This window comes from Ylistrum balloti, unplaced genomic scaffold (assembly GCF_031769215.1).
Source record: "Ylistrum balloti isolate Yb309-2 unplaced genomic scaffold, AGI_CSIRO_Ybal_v1 Utg369782, whole genome shotgun sequence".
In the NCBI taxonomy this organism is placed as follows: Eukaryota; Metazoa; Mollusca; class Bivalvia; order Pectinida; family Pectinidae; genus Ylistrum; species Ylistrum balloti.
In genome coordinates, this window is record NW_026781970.1 from 1130563 (window position 1) to 1144193 (window position 13631).

The window sequence follows — 13631 nt, forward strand, 5'->3', positions numbered from 1 at the left end:
CATTTAAGAATGAAAAGATAGTTGCAATCAATTAAATTTGATTTAACACCTATACCACAAAGCCTTTACACCATTTATATATAATATGGGTATTCTCATACATTACATAGATATGTATCACTCTATGGAAGTGACTTCAATCAGCGTAAACATAGTTAAACACACTCACCCTACGAGATACTGCAGGGGTTTACACGCTGGTTTTTAATCCTACCATTGCCAGGGACAGGACAAAAGGGTGTGTTTACATCTAAAAACAATATTCACATAAAACGCAAGACTATGGAGTTATTACTTATTTTACAATTAACTTATGTGTGAAACTATATAACTATTACTTTTGCTTATTTCTGGACAAAGCATGAGTGATAATTGCCAGTTACAAAAGTTAATGATTTAAGACTGTTATAATTATAACTTTTATATTTAAACTATTATTTGAACATTATACAGAATGAGTCTACACTAAATGTAAGAAAGTTTAAGGCACGATAATTTACCAAAACTAGTATAAAAACATAACTTACCACCAAATGCAGCCTAAACATACACCTTTACAATAAGAGGTGCAACTCTAAGAGTGCCAGGTGTGGAAGTGACTAGAATTTAGAGTCAGGTGAAAATCAAGAATTCAGAGTGAGGCGAAAAGCCAGAACTTCATGTTAGTCTCGTCCAATCAACTTCGCTATAGTCAGTCACATGTCAATATATGAATATAATTAATTAGCTCACCTGTTCACAAACATTAAGGTAGCATACACCATCGCCTTACAGGAATAACCTGAAGGAATTCTGTTCCAATATTTATTTAATGTTCAAACACATTATTTACAAGATTACGTGTTCTGACAGAATAACTGGAACTGCCACACGATCTTGAATTCCAGGGTTGTTACTTAGCATCATCAGGTCACCATAACTGTTTTTTATAAAATCCTGTCAGCTGATTCATTTTAGAGGCTTCATATGAAAATTCAATAAAAAATAAAAACATGTTATGAGCAGATTTTATAATTTTGTTGATTATTTTCAAAATGGAAAACAAACATATAATGTGGAAATAGGTCATGCAGAAAAATTTCATATAAAGCTACTAGAATGAATGCTGACAGGATTTTATAAAAACATTCCTTGAGGTATTTTGATAAAACACTTATGATACATTAATATCTCAAAGAATCAAAATACCATGTTTGTAGGGTCAATGTCACAATCTCTATTTTTGAAAATCCTTTTCAGTGCTCTAGCAGCTTCATTTTAATCAAATTTATATACACAGCCATCTTTAATTTTCCATCAGTCAGGGTTGAAAAGTGAGGTGTTTTAAATTGTATTCCTTAATAAATGACCTACAAGTATAACACACTTACACATGTATTAAAGTTCCTATTTGTAAACAAGTATAAACAAGTTAGGTAACTCTATGCACTATCATGAATTAAAACTGCATATTTCACAAATGCATTATTTTGTATTATTCAAAGTTCAGAATAACATTTCATAAAAAAAATCATGTTAAAAAACATACAGAGTGGAAATAAGTCTTGCCGGAAAATTTTCAGAAGGATAAGGTAAAGAGTTAGTTTTCTTTTTACTTATTGAGGCAAGAAAGATGCTAGCAGCATTCCATAGTAACTCGGATGGAAATTTGCATACAATCTTGGTATCCATGACGACAGTTGACCAGCTTCCAACATTCCATGAAGCATAACCATCCCAGTGTATCCACATGACAGGGCTTTGTCCACATATTTGGCTGCTGTGGTCAGTAGGCTTGTACTGTCCATAGTCTCCGCCCAATGTCCACATGCCTATATCAGACAATATTTAATGGTATAAATTTTGATTAATTTCTGAACCAGTTAAGTTTACTGTAAACCTGTGTGGGAGATTTAATCCTCTCATATGAAGACAGAAATTCAAAATATTTTTATTGTAGTTTAGCATAGCACAGTATCTTTAGTGAGATTTAATTCCTGCAAACTTGGCATGGAATGAGGCAAAATCACAGAAGGTAACGGCCATGAAAGAATTGGATTGCTGTAACCTAAGTGAGTACACATGTAAGGAATATATATACATTGTATAAATCAAAGAAATCATTTCATCATTATACAGTACTAGCATCATCTGTACCAAAAATCGGCTTTCAATACAGCGTGCATATAAATGTCCTATTTAGAAACTCTATCTGTGTAGCTGTATCAGCATAAACAGACCTGATCAATCGGTTCAGCAGCATCAGAGTAGCCATATGGTCCACTTTTCTGATGAGTATGGGCAAGATCAGCACTTATTATCACAACCACAGTCTCTTCCAAGTCATGGAGATAAGTGTACAGGTGACAACCTGCCAGAATATTACTGAAAGCCAGAATATTACAGGGAAGGCTAGAAATGAATATAGAGACAATTAGTGTCACGATCAAGGGAAGGTGTGACCTGTCTGTCCTATACAGGGTAACTATTATAAATTTTGATTCATGAAAATATTTTTATGGAACTGCATACATATCATGTTTTCAACATGTATAAAGCAATATTAATATGTGATATCAACCAGCTTGTAGTTGTATTAATGGTAAAGTCTATATAGACAATATATATTGTTCTTTCTGTATATGATAAATCCTTATAATCTTTAAAAAAAACTCACCAAGTTCTAAAAGTTCTGGTATCATGGCTACCGATTCTGTATATCTGCGACTAGGTTGACTCACAGTGATAACTTGGACCTTTGATAAATTTGTTATAAAGGACAGTGGGATCACTTCAGTTACCAATAAATCCATATTCTGTATTTGTTTTTATACCATGTAGCTATGCCATTTTTTCATCTCGTATTGTGCACAACAAAGCAAATTTAGTATTCCATTTGAGTGAAGATGTAATTTCCATGATTTTGTACCTATTTGAAGTTTACTGGTGTAAACTGATTGTATCAAGATAAAATTTTGAAGTGCATCAAATTTTTGTTCAAAATTGAATGTATAATCATTACAGAGGAACATCACGGTCTACTTCAAGGTTTAATAATGATTTCAGTGTCATGTCCTTGATTCCTTATATGAAATTATATGTGTACACGTACACATTTTGAAATGACAAAGAAATTCACACAAATGTAAATATCATGAAAGTCTGCAATATACTAGATGGTCAACTATAAAGAACTTCTCAATCTGTTGAGCATCACATCAGTAAACAAGAGGTGTTGAAATAACAAATATCCTGTTACATTGGCACCTTAATAGAAATTAGTGAATAATGCTCAATCATTTACAATAAGCATTACTGTTATCACTGAAAACTCAAGGACAAGTTATTTCCTGGAGGGGATGTGTAACCCTGGTAAAAACTAGCTAGCTGCAATCTACCACTTGGCAAGAGAGAACTTCTCTTTAGCCTGATCTGTTGCATTTCAGAGCAGCAAAATTAAGTAATTAAACTAAAGGTTCTGGATTCAAATCCTAGCTGAGGCATTGAAATAAATAATTATACTATGCTTTGTAATGAAAAGTTAGATAAATAAAAACTGCTCCACTCAACTTACCTAAGTGGGAAATACTGATCTGTTCCTCCTGGTGGCCCAAATGCACTAAGTCCAGTCACGTTTAAGTTATTCTTATATTTTTTACAATGTCTTTCGTTATAACATAAGCAAATTTCACTGATACGTTAAAGCAATTAGGTGGGCAATGGATATTATCAGTATCTGCATCCCCTTGTCCAAATGAATTCAAATACAGGCCGAACCTTTCTGAATCTGCCACTCCATGTGGGGTACTCAAAAATATTATCTCGGGATTTAAACCGTCTATGTGCTGTCCTAAGAGCTTAAAGTTTTCATGTAGTATCCATGCTTGCTCTTTTGCGGTAGTGTTTGTAGTATTGAAACTGTCGGGAGCAAGTGCTATACCACCATGTGGAACAACAAATGCGCCTGTTATGATACCACTTGCCAAGGAACAAAGAGAAAGCGAAAGTACAAATAGATACACAGCAAGCATGTGTGTACAGCAATGGGTATGCTGATAATGCGTGACCTTCTTTGTTAGTATATCTAAAATTAAACTTGTGTCTTAATTCACAAAAGATCGACAGGCGTCATTACCCAACCAAGAGACATCAGTCAACGGTTTGTGATTGTGAGAAATCCAAACAGGATGCAGATGGTTTGTTGTCTCCCTTTGACATGATGACTTACCAGTCCAATTCGACGCTCAGTATGAACATTTTTTTTAATTAGATGGGAAAAATAAAATAGGTGACCTGAATAAAGAAATAATTTCTTAAATCACTTTAAACAAACCTTACATTATTAAAAGTAATTTCACTGTCGCATACATATTTTAAAGGAATCCCATGTGAATTAAAATGTTCAGCCCTTTGAAGGCATTTCAAAGACCAACTTCATACAGTATTTATTTTTCTTCATAACATCCTCAATTTTAACGCATTCAAAATATGAGAAACTTATCATAATGGTTTATAATTGTTAATTTTGGTCAGAATCGATCTCTTACAATGCCATGAGAAATGCAAGCACACCTATTCTGTTATAATCTACATTTTCATGGTATATATAAATTATGTTCATATTTTGTAATGGAACATGTGTTAATTTGCAGTAATTTGGTGATTGATAATAAGTGAAATAGTTTGTAAAATATTGAAATTGTACAAAAAAATAATTGCATTTGATGTCTACTTCACAGTGTTTGTATTTGTTTGGTTGTAATTTTTGTGAAAATAATGAAACTTTATTAGGTAAAGGTTTTTGTTCTACTTTATTAAAAACAACTATGGTTGATATTAAAATCTTATTTTTTCTAATGAGAATGACTGTTGAGTAGATTGATGTGAACATTCATTAACATGTAATAGTTTGTTATAAGCGAGTCAATTTCATACTTACTGTATTTTTGAGGAAACCATCTTAACCCATAGGAAACACTGCCTGGTATGAAAGCCCATATATAAAATGTATTACATTTTTTTGGTGATGGTTTCAAACAACGATGTCAGTAAACACAGATGTGGTTCATTTTTGTCAACTTTTATGCAATTATTTTTTGTTAATTTCTGTTTTGCTTCAAGTAATTTATTCTGGAGTCGTTGTGAAATAGGAGATGCTTATATACCATGTATCTTTTGGGACACTTTCAATGATTATTGTTCCACTCTTTATAAGCATTTAGCACATCTTTGTTTACCGGTTAGTGTCTCTCCTGTTCCTGAGGTTCCATCTTTTTTTCTTCTTTTTTTCACATGTCCTGAAAACATCTTGTATTGTTTCATATTTAGTGCTTCCTCCTCAATATGTCTTGTAAAACATATATTTGTTCCTGGAGTTATTGTGTAAAAGGATGCAAAATTTTACTTTTGAGTTGAGCATCCATATACTTTACAAGGCATTGCTTTACAAACTTTACTTAAAATTGCATTGTCTTTAGACTGGACTATCAGATTAGTTCATGTCATATAAATGTATTTCATCAAAATAAAAAGAAAAATATTGAAATTGTTAAATCAATCTATGCGAACTTCTCACACATGCCAAAAATAATAAAAATATGGAATTCATCGATGAAAATAAAAAAGTGTTGATGAAGAATTAAATATATCTGTAGATTTAGGTTGATAATTTTTGAGACATTTTATGTTCTGGTGTTATCAGTTTCATTTCCAAATCCCTTGTATGTGTGTATACCTATCCTCCCTCTCAAAACCAACCTGCTGTCATAAAAAGTGCTTAATGTACCGCCACAACACCACACTTTGTTTTGATGATTAATTTCCTTAGATATTTTTCAAGAGCCATGATGTGCTCGAAAATTCAACTTTATTTAGAAATTCTGCCTCATAAATTGGAATTAAGTCCAAGCATTAAACATTTTGGACTGATAAACTATACTTAAAAGTGCAAATTGCATGCTGTAGATTTTGAAGAACAATACATCATTTGTAGTAAACACATCTCATTTTTTATTTTTTTCAAAGAAAAGGAAACACTTGTAACAATGGGGAGTGTTGTGCAATGCCTAAACCCTAGACATATATTGGGAGCTCTGAAACCTTGGACAGCATTATTTATACAGCGTAGATTGTGAAGAGTGCCAAAAACTCCAAAATGAGAGACGTGTATAAGATCCAAACCTCTGACAATTGTAAAAAGTGCCAAAAAACCTCCAAGACTAACAACACTATTATCTATGTATACACTGTAAATACAAGAAGTTCATTTTTAAACATTCAAAACAGTATACTTTGGTGGTTTGTACATTTTAATAAAAAGTGTATATAGCACTGATTCATCCACAACATTTGTATAAACACATTCATCAATAGTCATCTTTTTTTTCCTCTGAAGCGTTATAGTATGTTTAAAAACACATCTTTTGTAAATAATTTCTAACCCAATAAAACTCCTAAGTGTTGGTAAGGTTAACCATTCTCATCTTCTTCCTCATAGTAATCATCATCTGCATAATCAGGGTTATTTGCCATTTCAGTCTCAAATTTAACCAATCCTGAAGTCAGTGCATAAGATATCATTGCTACAGCAGCAAACAATGCTGCAAAAAAAATATTACGCTTCTTGTTAGGAAACTCAAGAGAATCTATCTGCATCTTCTGTCGTTTTTCTTCCTCACGTTTTCTTTTTATTTCTGATTCTGCAAAGGGAAATAATAAATATATATTTTATTTACATTGTAAACTGATGTGAGAGAGACCGATTTATTTTTTCTTACTTGTATTTATAAATTAGACAACATTGTAAAAAGTAAGTGACATAGGGATGGAATCTATCACTAAGGGCCCGACTGTTGCAAAATAGAAGTAGCCAATATTATCATCACAGGGATTTGGCCACAATTTCTTTTTTCAATGAATTCTGTTACATCATAATCTAAAGAGTACTACCACACAGATGACGCCACTCAAATATGTCCTGATGAATGAGAAATTTAATAAGGTGACCGGTCACACGGTACATGTGACGTCTAAGTTTTACTGACCATGAATTCCTTAACTAAACACTATACATTGTTGTACAAATATCTGAACAAATAATTCTGTTTAAGTAAACCAAACAAGTGGAAAATCCTCATCGATGGATTGTGAGTCAGTAATATTCAATTATATATGTACTTACATCTCTGAATACACAATCGTAACGTATGGACAGCTGTTTTTGTTTTCAAATAACCATTTGATATGACATGGAATATGATTGTACAGGTGTACACAATATTTTTTTGACAATTTTGGCTCATGACTTTATAAGGTATAAAATTGTTTTGTAACAGAGTTACTTGCATACACATGACACATATATTCAGTTCTATACATTTGTAAGCATGTACAAATTCATACCATAAACCAATTATGCAGATATTCAGGACTATTTGATACAAAATATAAATCCCAGCAACAACTCAGCAGTAAATCATATTAACTGAATGACTTGAAGGATTTTGAGCATTGAAATTCCTTTACTTCTTAAAAATACAAATGTCTATATTGCTTATGTGCTTTGACTGGCGATACGGAAATGTCATGATAGCAATGTCTTACACAAGTCCTGATTTTGATATTTACATGTACCACATAAAATTTACACAGTACAAGAAAGAATGTTCAATTTACAATTATGAAATCATCTCTAAGCCAAAAGGAGAAATGGCTGATGTATACTTATATATATCCACAATATTTGTGGTAGATGCAAATAGTGTATGTGTGCACAAGTGGGGTAAGCTATTGAACATTTTAAACAGACACATCTCTGGTTATCACTTTTCCCACCACTTCCATTATCACATGTCATGTGACCTCATTTCACATTGAAAATATGCATATCCACCAGACTAAGCTAAAGGGAACAGAACCAGTTTTCCTGGTTGTCTGTGTGCCAGGAGAGACAAGATAGTGCAGACTACCCTATACACAATTATTGTATCATTTTAAACTGAAATATGGCATTATGTAATATTGCGGACAAAACCACTTAACTCTAAATATGGGCACAATGTTACAAGGAGTTTGGGAACTCAAAAGAATAGCATGTGACATACATATGAAGACCTGAACATATCAAAGCAACATCAATCCATTACTTATGCCACATTAATTCGATTTTGAGTTTCTTGGATTTTCTGAGTTATATTTCATGCAAAAAAATTTCTATAGTTTTCTTTTACAAATGCCAGTAACAAATTAGCCACAGAGCCACCACTATGTGGAAGGGCCCTAATAATCTTAATTGAACACCACGAAAAATAAAAACATACCCGTAAAAGCAAAAAGCCATGCAGTTTTCCTCAAATTCTGAAAACCTCTCTTAAACAACATTTTTGGCAGCATTTGATTTTGAAGTGAAATGTATGGAAAATGTATATTTACTGCAATTGATCATCAATCGATTAAACATACCTTCTGGGCTAAGAGGAAAATATCTCATAAGCACTCTGTTACATAAAGTACAGAGATTTGTACAAGCTTTCAGATGGTTTATCAGACGATTCGTTTGTATTGGCGCATTCAGCAGAGGTGCAAGGTAACCAACAACTTTAGCATCCAATTCAGAGGGCCTAAAATGGAAATATATTGTATAAAAGACACTTTGACATTCAATTAGTGGCAACAGCAATTTTAAATCATTTTGAAAGATGATGCTATCTAACAATATCATTCAATTATGTTTTGATTGATGTCGAGATATTTCTAGGCCAAAACACTGCTTTATACAAACTGATACTTTTGCAGGCTCTTTTATTTGTCTTTAAACCATGCTCTTTATTCATTTGCATTTGAAACACAAGTTTTGTAAAAGTAATCAAAATTTCTATTTAAAATTCATCCTTTTGTTCATACTTACAAGGATCCAAAGAAGAAGTCTTGTTCACCAAGCCGATAAGACAAATGATTCAGACATTCTTTTGCATCTTTATAGATCTAAAAAAAACAAGTAATTCTGTTCTAAATAATGTAATGATTCTATCAAGTACTCAGACATTATCAAATTCTAAAACAATAGAATTCAAAATAAATACACATCACTCAAAAAAAAAAACAAATATATTGAAAATACATTTATGTTGAAAGGAAACTTTACAAAGTATGTGAATAATGTTGAAAATTAACAATAACATAAATATTCAATAAACCACAAAATATTTCATGCAGGAAATGTTTTAATTGTGTGTCAGTCATTTTACACCTCAATGACCAAAAGATGTTATAATTCAGAACAATTTAGAAGCATCTGTCTATTGACTGGACACTATCGATTTGAGACTTGTTAAAGTGGCTGTATAAATCCTCTTGATATTTCTTACAGTACTTAATTCCAGCTTAAAATGTTGATTCTCATGTTTGATATCCCTTTTGTGCAATGAAAGAAAATTTACCTTGTATAAACCAGCTTTTTTAAAAAAGAGAAAAAAAACATAATTTGCAATAATGCACACTGGAATAGATAGGTTGGAGCTGGCCTACTTTGACTTATAAATCCCTATCTAGATACAGCATCACTTGCTTCCCCCTCCCAAACATTTCCCCACAAATACAAGACTTTGGTCTGTGCCAAACTATAACATAACAACTGCTGGTTTTCATTCCATTGAAAATTTAAATATAAGTTTCCAAGAGACCAACTACATGAGGCAAATTCTGAAATATTTACCTGCAAATTCAAACATGGTGAATTAGTTTATAAAATTATTTGTATCCAGTTCGGACATATGAAACTGATCTCTTATGAAAGGTAAGTGTTGTAATACACATATTAGTACTGATTACTTTACATCACTAAAAGTTAAATACAATCAGAATGTAAAGGTGTTCATGAGATGAAACCCTATTTAACACATTTTCTTTTCTTTGCCAACCTTTGCAACTATTTCCTCTCTTGTTACATTATCTGGGTCCACAGTCTCCGCCATGTACACAACTGATGCTGCAGTCCTTTGAAGTCTCCCAGGGATGTAAAAGTTCAAAGGGAATGGGCTGGCATGTGCATACCAGGGGCGAGTCACATCAACATAAGTCTGATCATCTAACCACCAAGTGTGTAACTACCAACATTAGATAACATAAATCTTTAATGTTTACAAAAAATGAAATGTGATTGAACAGATACCAACAATATTAGTGCTCAAGGATGAACAACTTCATTTTCTGGATACTATCTTACAACCGACTTTGCAAATTTTCAAGTATTCTACTATCTAAACATGATAAAGTTATATTTTTCACTTTCATACATGAATATAGCATAATATGCATTAGTCCTAGATACTGAGTTGGTGGAACGGTACTTGTCCTTAAAGATATATATCAGGTCCACAAGAACTTTAATAGCAATACTTACAGGAGATTTATGAGAATCATTAATATTGATACATTTTTTTATATTGTAACATAAAATCTTCAGGCCACCAGAAGATCATCATACACAAAGAAGTATGAAATATTGTAAATCATTTTATTCAAATCTGTTTATCTTCTATTCATAAAAAATATTAAGTGTAAGCTGAAAGTTAATTTGCTAGAAAAATATGATTATGCTTCTTTCTACAAATATAATGAATTAAATAAATAATATACATACTACTGCAGGTAAAAGCTTTTGCTCTAGTAGAGAGGTGAAGGCCTTGATGTTAGCATCATTTTGACCCACCTGGTTTGTCACTCCAGTTGGACTCTTTCAAAAGAACAGAAAATCAATCAATATATATCATATTATTGTAACAAGCATTTGCCTTGATAAGGCGAAAAAAATAATGAAATAAAAAAAAAAAAAACCGATTATTTCAGCTGCAATTTAGAACATTGATTTCTAACTCCATTGCATGGGTTTGCACACATATTCAGATTAACTTTTCACTAAATATAATGTTAAATAGGAAGTAATTCTAAATTTAATTCAATTTACATACTTACTTTATTTCCATCACAAAAATGAATGCAACCAAACTTGTATACATATATCAATGATAACATACCATCTGATCTTTTATATTTTTAAACAAAATTTGAATAATTTGGTATTACCTTTTTTCTGATAATTTCTAACATCTCTGACATCCTCGATGAAGATTTATTACCGTTTCTTAAAACTGGTAATGTGCCTGGAAAAGTGAAACTGATTGTCATACACAGCACTGAACAGATAAATAAACCTTCATGTTTCCAGATACGAAACAAAAGTTGCTAAATCATTGCCCTACATGTATTGAACAAACCCTAGTATAACTTAAAGGTTCCTGTAACTGTCATATTACCAATTATAATGCAGTTCAATATTCAGATTATTAATTCAAAACATTACTATGTACATATTGATAAGGAATCGGCTCATACCCATGTGTCAGGTTAAGTGTTGTAAGTGCTGCATGTGTATATTGTGAGAGGTTTATCATACTGAATATCACAATCTGTCTGAACATCTGTTTCATTTTCAAGATGATAATCTTTCCGCTACTGTCATGTGCCAAGAGTTTCTTCTGCACAAATGGACAGACCAACAAAGTAATTCCTACAGAACCCCCAACCCCTTTGTTTGCAGCGAGCATAAACAAGAGTATCAGTGAAACTGATAACCTTACGTTAAAGAACCAATATCAACATGATGGACCTTTTTATTATTGAAAGTTCTTTTGAAGACTTAACACATTTGACACATGTAAACTTTAAAAAGAGAAAATAGGTAATTCTTCATCCCAGAATCCTACATGCCAAATATCAGCACCCTTGACCTTTTTTGGTAATTAAGATGTTGTGTGAATATTTCAAAACACTTGAAACCCCCTGAGTGGGTCAAGGTCATTAATTTTACAAAACTTGGAAGCCCTTCTTCCCATCATGCCTACAGGCCTAATGTCAACACTTTGGGCCTTTTGGTTATTGTGAATAAGTCATTTAGAAAGTTTATGCATGGTGGACTGTGCAAGGCAATGGACGAAAACTTGATGGCTGTAGCTCATCCTGACCTTTCAGGTCAAATGATGAACAAAAAAATTAGGGTCAGCAGCAAACAAAAGGGATGGTTGGGAAACTGGAAATACAGATGTATATATATGTTAATCCCAATTATTTTCCTTTAGCAGTTTGGCCAAAAAAATGTTATAAATCTCTGTGTTCATTTGAGAACAGTTTAATGTATGTCACATGTACCTGATGGTGTCCATACTGGATTGTTTCTTTTGATGGCAGTACAAGGGACTCCACAAAACTTTGCAAATGCCTAGAAGAAAAACATTTTATGAATTTTAAATATGTATGCTTATTGAACATATAACTTCAAGATCTAGCTATGACAGCAGCTAGTGTCATAAATCATTTAAAATTCAACATTTTGCTGTTAATGTTTTATATTTCATTTTTTTACCATTTTAACTGAAGGTACATATGCCTTAATCTTGACAAATAAAAAATATGATAAGTTGTAAAATCTTATCATATATTAACCCTGGTTGCTGAAAAGATTGTTCAGTTTAAGTATCTCTTGTACCTCCCGTCATCATGGTGCAAGGTGAATCAACAGATTATTTTCAACCTCAAGCAAATACAAATGACAAGGTAGCTTTAAAATCTGATGATCTCTTCAGAGGTTGGAAGTCCAATATTTCAGTCCTAATCTGACCAATGTCAGAAGAGGATGGCCAAAATCAATTTAATTTGAAGCTTCTCTGGCTTCTTTCGAAATCGCTAATTTAATCTTTGTGGTCTCTGAGGGGCACATGTAATGTACAATGAGGTCCTATTCATCAGTCAAGAATATGAGAAAATATCCTGGAATTCTGCACAATAAAAACAAACATGGTGTTGATGTATACATGTATTAAAATTTTGCTTTTTCATTATGGTTTCTCACACTTGGAGAAAACGAGGTGGGACCCAAAAATATATAATTCATTGTCATCAGATTTACATGTACTTGCATTGATATTGTAGATTTTAACCTGTGATAATTGTTTCACTCGTATTTCGTTGATTTTATCATTTTAATGAGATAACAAAACTAAGTTTTTTTATCTCAAATTTTAACCCTTTTAAAATCGATTATATCTAATGATAAGCTTTCGTTTAGAAAGCAGTTGATCATGAACCAATTGACATCAAACTGTGGTCGGTGCCTGTGGTAAGAGCAGTAGGTCTACTCAAAGCCTTTCTATTTCCACATTTATTATCATTGACAACTTTAATTGCAGACATTGAATATTTTAAGAAGACTTGAGTTATTACACTACTGCTGTCAGAAATTATCAAATCATGTAATACATACACGTGAACGTCAGTGATAACATAAATAATATACCAAAACAGTTAAACAATCCGGATCCACGGAAGGGAGTTCCCAGTCACCTCCCCAAATATCCAACTCCAAAACGTCGTCTGCCATGCTTGTTGAGCTCACTGTCGATGTCCTCGACCTTGATGTAGTGATATTTATATTTGTAACCGGAAATAGACTTTCTTACATTTGAACACATATTGTTAACATTATTGCCACTTTTGAAAATGTATGATGAAAGTAAAAATAATTTCTTACCCGACGTCTTTATTGTGGAGAATAAATGACATTGATAGATCCCGTAAGCATGTGAGCTTTTTAGATCTAT

The 13631-nt window shown here is 32.4% G+C and overlaps 2 protein-coding genes across 2 annotated transcripts; both read right to left on the reverse strand.

The window, feature by feature from the left end:
• Positions 1–373: 373 nt before the first annotated feature.
• On the reverse strand, positions 374–4093 carry LOC132544150 (protein CA_C1420-like). Its single transcript, XM_060207724.1, is given in 5 exon segments — positions 374–1811; positions 2220–2350; positions 2657–2795; positions 3550–3638; positions 3641–4093. Coding segments are annotated over 5 exon segments (945 nt in total). The 5' UTR covers positions 4011–4093; the 3' UTR covers positions 374–1595.
• Positions 4094–5964: 1871 nt separating this feature from the next.
• On the reverse strand, positions 5965–13411 carry LOC132544135 (metaxin-1-like). Its single transcript, XM_060207706.1, has 8 exons — positions 13328–13411; positions 12184–12253; positions 11062–11138; positions 10619–10711; positions 9897–10082; positions 8885–8961; positions 8440–8597; positions 5965–6677 (listed from the first exon to the last, which is right to left on the reverse strand). The coding sequence occupies exons 1-8, from the start codon at positions 13409–13411 to the stop codon at positions 6448–6450; spliced, it is 975 nt and encodes a 324-aa protein (XP_060063689.1). The 3' UTR covers positions 5965–6447.
• Positions 13412–13631: the final 220 nt, after the last annotated feature.